Genomic DNA, 7430 nt, shown 5'->3' with positions numbered 1-7430 from the left:
GAAGGTCTATAGTCAGGGAGGTTGTGCATCTTTGGGGATAGGACGTATATGAAAACTGTATTTTATACTCAATTCTGTTGTGAACCTAAAACTATTCTAAAAAATAAAATTTATTAATAAAAAAAGATAAATCTCAAATCAACAGCCTAACCTTCTACCAGAGAAAGAAAAACAAACTGAACCAAAAGGAAAGAAATAATAAAAATTAGAGCAGAAATTAATGAAATTAAAAAACAGAAAAACAATAGAGAAAAAACAACAAAGTTGGTTCAGTAAACAAAAACAACAAAATTTGCTTTTAAAAAAATTAGGTCATTTATTCACATTATATTACTGAATTTTAAATGCAAAGATACAGTTCTGTTTTGAACACCAAAGTCAGACATCCCCTCCCCATTGGAAAATTTACCAAGTTTTAGCTAAACTGACTAAGAAAAAAAAGAGAAAACTCAAATTACTAAAATTAAGAATGAAGGGACATTACTACCTATCTTACAGAAATAAAAAGGCTTATACTGTATGCTAACAAATTAGATCTTTTACATGAAATGGACAAATTCCTAGAAATACACAAACTACCAAAATGGACTCAAGAATAAATAGAACATCTGAATAAACCTATAACAAGTAAAGAGATTGAATTAGTAGTTTAAAATAAAAAATAAAAAAGGCTTTCCACAAAGCCCAGGCCCAGATGGCTTTACCAGTGAATTCTACCAAACACTAAAAAAATTGACAGCAATCCTTCGCAAACTCTTCCCCCCCCCCCAAAAAAAAGGAGGGAATACTTTCCAAATCATTCTCTGGATGAAACTCTGCCTTGGGACAATCATTGCATGTCTCTTCATTGCAGATATTGATGGTGACAGCCCAGATTGATTGTCCATGAAAACAGGTTCAGCCTTATCAGGTACCTTACAGAAAGGGTTTTTGGTACCTTAGGGAAAGGGCTTTTAACTGGCTACATATAATAACTACCTGGAGAGCTTTTAAAAATCCAAGTACCCACACTGTATCCTAATCAATTATATAAAAATAAATGGGTAAGTGCCAGGCAACAATAACACGCATGTGTGTGCGTGCACACACACACACACACACACACACACACACATACACACTTCTCTAGATTTAACTATAAAAAACTATACAAGGAAAGCTAAGGGATATGGATAACAGAGATAGAGTGCCAAATTTCTACTCTCAACTGGATCATTACGATCTCCTCCACCTTTTGCTAAACTCCTAGCATTGATAGATTACAACCTAAGGAGACTATCTGCACTCAATTCTGCTTCTTTTTTTAATGGTTAACAGATGAGCTACTGACCAGAGACACTGTCTAGTAGAAACTACAGGAGTTATCATCAGAGGTTATGTAGTGCCTGGGGCTCTCTACCACATGACACATCCTCTCCACTTTCTTTAATTTCACCAGGATCGACACAAAGCAGAGCCTGGCTCTTGGTCTTTTCCCCGGACAGCAAAGAATCAGCACAATGGCAAAGCTGTTAAACTCCAAGGAAGGGAAACTGTATGAGCAGCGGCAGGGAATCATGACTGTATGGTGGATTTGAAGGAACTAGAAGTAATTATTAGAGCATAAAATTGAAAAATGGGATGTGACATGGAGAGAAGCTGCAGATAAAATTTTCAGGATTCTTACCGGCAAGTGACAAGAACCTAACACCCACAAGCTTAAGCAGAAAAGAGAGTTTATTGGTGGAATTCACACACAGCTCACAGAATTGAAGAGTGACAGAGACTTGGAGCACTGTGGGAATCTCAAGGATCCAAAGTCAGGGCTCAGTGCCATAAGGATTCTTTCATTCTGCCTCTCATCTTGGCTCCTTTCTGGCCTCAGAATCTCAGGGTTCTCGTATTGACAGAAAGTAAAAAAAAAAAAAAAAAAAAAGGCATTTCTCTAGTTTCCACTTAGAAAATTTGAGGGATAAATGTCAATGTTCATGGCTTGGTCACAAGCCCATTCCCATAGTTTGAAAGAGTAAGGGTAGAATGACTATAATTGATATTTTTCCAATAATCACATGGTTAGAATGGGGGAGGCTGCTCTCTAAAAGAAAGAGAATGCTGTTCTGGAAAGACTAAGCAATAAACCATTATTAAGAGGCAGGAGCCAAGTCATAGGCAGCTTTTTATTACCTGTTGGAGTTGTCAAGGCATCATGAAAGACTTTTAAGTAAGGGAATGACATGGTCAGATTTGTATTTTAGAAAGGTAAGTATTGCTGTTTGTGATCAATGGACTCAAGGAAGTGAAACTATGCAAAAAGAGGAAGCAAGTCATTTATTCCAAAAAACTATGTGAGGGATGTCTAGGCCAAGGAGAGATGAGAGAGGAAGGGAGAGGAGGGGTTAGATTTGAGAAGCATTAAGGGGTTAAAAGCAGAGTTTAAGGACTAATTGAACGTGTAGGGTGAAACTAAATGTAGAGAAAGGGAAAACAGGAAATTTTGGTCTGAGGGGAAAGGTGATGGTTGTCTTGGCCATTTGAATGTGAAATGTTTGTAGGCTCTGGAATATCCAAACAATTGTTAGGCAAACACCTGGATAGTAACTAGGATTCTGATACTCAGGGACAAGATCAAGTATAAAAGTATAGATCTACAAGTCAGTAGTTAAAGCTATGAGAACAGCTGAGATCACCAAATATAAGTGAGCAGAGAAAGAAATATGGTGTATAAGGCTACAAACCTGAGGAACAGTAACATTATAAGGTTGGAGAGATGAGGATTTCAAAAGAGTCTTACAGGGAATAGTTAGAAGAATAGGAGAACCAGAGAATATTCTAACAAAAGCCAAGAGAGGAGCAATTTTGGTAGAATGACTGCTCACTGATATCCAATGCATGAAAGAGGTCTAGCTGGAGGACTATCACCCATTAAAATTGGCAATATATGGGTCATTGATAATACTAGCAAGATAAAAAATTAAACAGGAATGTTTGCTGACAGTGAACCCCAAGATAATAAGGTTAATTTAGATGTTAGATCTTAGGTAACGGTGGAACATTTAATTGGGAATGCCCAGTCTATGGCCATGCCACCTTGAACGTGCCCGATCTTGTCTGATCTCAGAAGCTAAGCAGGGCTGGGCCTGATTAGTACTTGGATAGGAGACCACTTAGGAATACCAGGTGCTGTAGGTGTAAAAAAATAAAAAATAAAATAAAAATAAATAAAAATAAAAATAATAGGGAATGCCCAGAATTGAAAATCATAAGAGGTCTAGGCTAGCGAGTCATTTTGAATCATTAGAGCTGTGGACTAAAAAGGGGCCACATACTAAACCTGAATGGCGTTTATTCAGGGGAAGCCTAAATGGCGGGCTCTACAAACTCAGAAACAGAAAGTAACTACATAGGATGGTCTGAAAATAAAAATTCCTAACTAAAAGCAGGTCATGGCAGGTAGCCATAGCCTGGGCCTGTAGCTTTCTTGATAAAGATCAGTATTTACCTTGAGTAAGCCTATTGTCTTCTTGCATCTTAAATAACATACCCTTGGAATGTCAAAGTAATCCCTTTTCCCCAACCCCTCAGGGGACAAGCCAACCCACCTGAGCACAAAGACCACAAAATCTCTCATGGTTATCTTGTCCCCTGCATACCATTTCTATGCGCTGTAAATGCTATTAACTCTCCTGTACCCACCAATGTAAAAGAAGTATGTGTCCCTCCATTTTACTTTTTCCAATCCCACATATTTCTCTACTTTGCTTTTCCCCACCCTCCTCATCTACCACCAATGGATTTCATATAACCGTCCTTACACCTCCTCCTTTGATTCTAATGTATAAAATAAGCTGTAAAACAGCCATTCTCTGGAGCATTTTCTTAATCCATTGAGATTTTGCTTTCTGGCAATTGTCATCGTTCGGCTTAAATAAACTCATTAAAATTCTCTACAGGTTTAGACGTTTCTTATGTGGCCAGTGCACAGGTTATAGTTAAAGTCATGAGTGCAAGATATCTCAGGGAGAGTATGAAGGGAGAGAAGACGTTCAAGACTGTAACTATAATGGAAGAAATACTTAAAGGGCTGAGTGAGAACTTGTAGGAAGGCCACGGAAGATTTCAAGAAGGTAATGGTGAACAGTACAATGTTCGTTCCCACTGGAAGGCTTCTTGGGAGGGTGAGGTTAGTTGAGGTAGAAAAGGGTTACATATGTCTATCATCCCCGCCTATAACTAGACAGTGAAGTTTTGAAAAGAGAAACTATGACTGTTCTCGGTATCCTCTGGGCTGGTATAGAGACTCTACAGAGTGGGTGTTCAATAATTGTTTATTAGATTGATCTGCTGACACATGCAAGACTGGTGCATGTAGCATTGTGAGGTACCCAGCAATGTTCTTGGTAAGAGGTTAAGTGAGGAAGGGCAGATGAATCATTAAAGACCCTGAAATCAGACAGGAATTTGGACTTGCTGTAGCACTCCAGGCATCTCCTAAGAAAAGAATGAAGCCCCTGTTTTTTTATTGGTAACAATCCCTCATAAGAGAATAGCATGTTGCAGTTAACAAAGTACTCGTGACAAGTATCTCTATTATTCCTCACAACAGCCTTGTGAGGTAAGCACGATTTCACTAATAAGGAAATAGAATTTAGAAAAATGAGTAGCTACTTAGTAGTTATTAAAATGGCAGACCTGGGGCCCAAGCCTAGACTGTCCCTTGCTCTTTCCTCTATACCACAATGCTACCAGGCAAATTAGAGTTCTGTAGTGGAGGTTTTAGGCTGAAGTGATATTATTAAAATTATAACCTTTTGAAAAATATTTATTGAGTATAAATAAATGTCCTATACATTAAATATCAAGAAATATTCATTATTGATTACAAGCCAGGCTATAATACTGAGAGAACCATAGAATCAGAACATCCACTCACAACATAGTGATAATTCCATTCCAATATTGGACAATAGTAATTATTTACTCACAAGACACAACAAGACTCATCAAAAAAGGCCATCACTTTAACCAACCAATAATACCACAATAAAAAATGGTTTTGAATTATAATATGAACAGTCCCAGTAATCTCATCTTTGCTGTATAAATTTATTAGATCAATTTGAGATTCTGGAGTTATACTATCATAAAATCTAAAGAGTCCCATTTCCTTGGTTTTATCTCATATTATTAAGGAATGAAATCATACATACCCACTGATACTTTTAAGTAAGTTAGTCTTTCGTAAGAGAAAAAAAAATAAAAATTTAGTACGAAGAGAGCATCCCCCAAACGATGTCTATTAACGGAAAAAAAAAAGAGAAATGTAATTAACTTTTCCTTCAAAGAAAGGAAAGAAACCTTAATATATTATGGTGAATTTGGAAAGATAAATTTCCTAGTCCCAGAATATGTGTTTATTTTACACGATGTACTTGAATGATGCAAGTCTATGAAGCAGGGATCTGTGGCAATCCAAATTCATCCACCAGGACTCCGTCCTGTAAAAAGGGAGCAATGTTTAGTGCCACTATTTTTCAATTCACACACACGCAAAAAGATCACAAATATTTAGCAGGTAAAACTCATCTCCAAGTGTTTAATCAATAAAAACCAAAATTCAACTCAGAAGATGAGAAATGAGCTTTTTTATGAAAGGTAAAGATGGAAATGATGAACCTGGAAAAGAACTGGAAGGGATCAAAAGGGGTGAACCTTTGCAAAGTAAAGGAAGAGTCAGAAAGAAAAAGAAACTTAAGTGTAAATCTAGAAAGAGGAAAAGGGGGCTGGAGGGTCCAGGAAGAAAGGCTGAGGAGTTAGTCCTTGCCTCCAAATTCCCATTTTCATTCTGATCCCTAAGGTGAACAATTACCTTTATCGCCACCCAAGTCTTTGAAAGAGCAGTACCCCAGGACAGGCAGTCACTTCCATAGCACACTGTCCTACAGACTTATAGGCAACGATACCACTATCAGTTAAGAAATCATATCCCAAAAGGACATTTAACTCAGGAATCTGTGACCTTCTAGAAGTGGAAATAACATAGATGCTTCAGGGAATTAAAAAGGTAGCCTATGGTAGCATTAATAAAAATTATTTTGGGTGTGCTGAGAAAAAGCAATCTATGCACCTGGAACCTTGAAGTGGCCAGAGATGTGGAGGCAGGGTGGGGTAGGCAGTAGAGAAAGGTAAGACAACCTCAGGCTCAGGGCAGACAGGAGGGGTATAGTAAGAGATAATAATACACAGTCACAGAAATCAGCTATCAGGGACCTGAGAAATTACGCACTCCCCACTTTTTGCTGCCCACATTTTTACAGGTGGGAAAACACTGATGAGGTTCAGAGAGAAGACATGAATTTCTAATTTGCTCAAAGTCATATAGCGAATAAAGGCAGACCTGAGACTGGCTCCAACTCAAGGATTCTGTCAACTATATTGTGCACACTCAATCTGCATGTTGGGAGGTAAGGCAAACAGCAGGGCTGTAAATGTACAGTGGCAACAAAAAATGACACACTACACTAGGAACTAAGATGGAGTAAACAGGCTTTCATAAGCAGCAAAATTTTATCTATTTATAATAATGACAACTATGCAGTTTTGGATAGGGCTTCAAGTTTGCAAAGCCCTTTTACATACAAGATCTAATTTGATTTACATAACAATTATGTGAGATCCTATTTGTATTATACAGATGCAAAGAACAGAAAAGTTCAAAACAGATAAGTGATCTGCCGCCATCTCAGTTAGTGGCAGAGACTTAAACCCAGGTTTCCTGATTCTTTTACTTTGTTGAATTAGAATCCTTCTACTTAAGTTTTATACTTAAATTATTAATCCCTACTTTAAAAACATCCACCTTATAATTAACCAGTGTGTCTGGAGCATAGAACTTTCTTTTATACTGCTGCTTTGCACGGTTTATGCATGTATTGCTGATGCTTTTCCAGGAAATGTCTAAAACCTATAGACAGTGCAAGCTCACACAAGGGTAATTACATATATTACTCAAACTGTTATTGTATAAAACCATTCCTGGGTTTCCGTGACACTACGCAGCTTGTCCGTAATCCAATGCAGGAAAGGTTCCCAAAATAATGAGTGAGATGGTCTTTCCTTATGCTAATTTAAAAGTACCTTTTAGATTCCCAGATTGGTGATCAAGCATAAAACCTTGACAACTTGCATAAAAAATATAAACAGAAAACTTTCACCTTATTCTTTGTGTCAGTGGGTACACCTTCTGGAATTGCAGGTGCAGACGCTGCTTCATCCAAGTAAGAACTGTCTTCATCAGCTAGAAGCTCATCACCCAGTGCATCCAACTCTGAAATTGAAAGAGTCAACATTTCAAAAAAAATGTAACCGAGAAAACTGGCAGTTCATGTTAAGAAAGTCCAATCATTTATAAGACGAACTTTAAAAACAAAGAAAAAGGGATTATTTTCTATTTT

General features: G+C 37.5%; 1 protein-coding gene and 1 pseudogene across 2 annotated transcripts in view; one reads left to right on the top strand and one right to left on the bottom strand.

Annotated features, from left to right (window-relative positions):
• The first annotated feature begins 3049 nt into the window (after positions 1-3049).
• LOC111732259 lies at positions 3050-3168 on the top strand (annotated as a pseudogene).
• A 1604-nt stretch (positions 3169-4772) lies between these two features.
• The window catches only part of CHMP5 (charged multivesicular body protein 5), a 15140-nt gene continuing 12482 nt past the window's right edge, over positions 4773-7430 (bottom strand). The window contains exon 8 of one of the 2 annotated variants that reach the window (XM_011381396.1): positions 4773-5474. In XM_011381396.1, the coding sequence (XP_011379698.1) occupies positions 5424-5474 (51 nt within the window). In that variant the 3' untranslated portion in view covers positions 4773-5423. The remainder of the gene's footprint in view (positions 5475-7430) is intronic. The other variant, XM_023524011.1, reaches the window with a different exon arrangement.

The sequence above is a fragment of the Pteropus vampyrus genome, unplaced genomic scaffold (assembly GCF_000151845.1).
Source record: "Pteropus vampyrus isolate Shadow unplaced genomic scaffold, Pvam_2.0 Scaffold436, whole genome shotgun sequence".
Lineage (NCBI taxonomy): Eukaryota > Metazoa > Chordata > Mammalia > Chiroptera > Pteropodidae > Pteropus > Pteropus vampyrus.
Note: the sequence above shows the minus strand (reverse complement) of the source record. Positions and strands in the feature narration are given on the sequence as shown.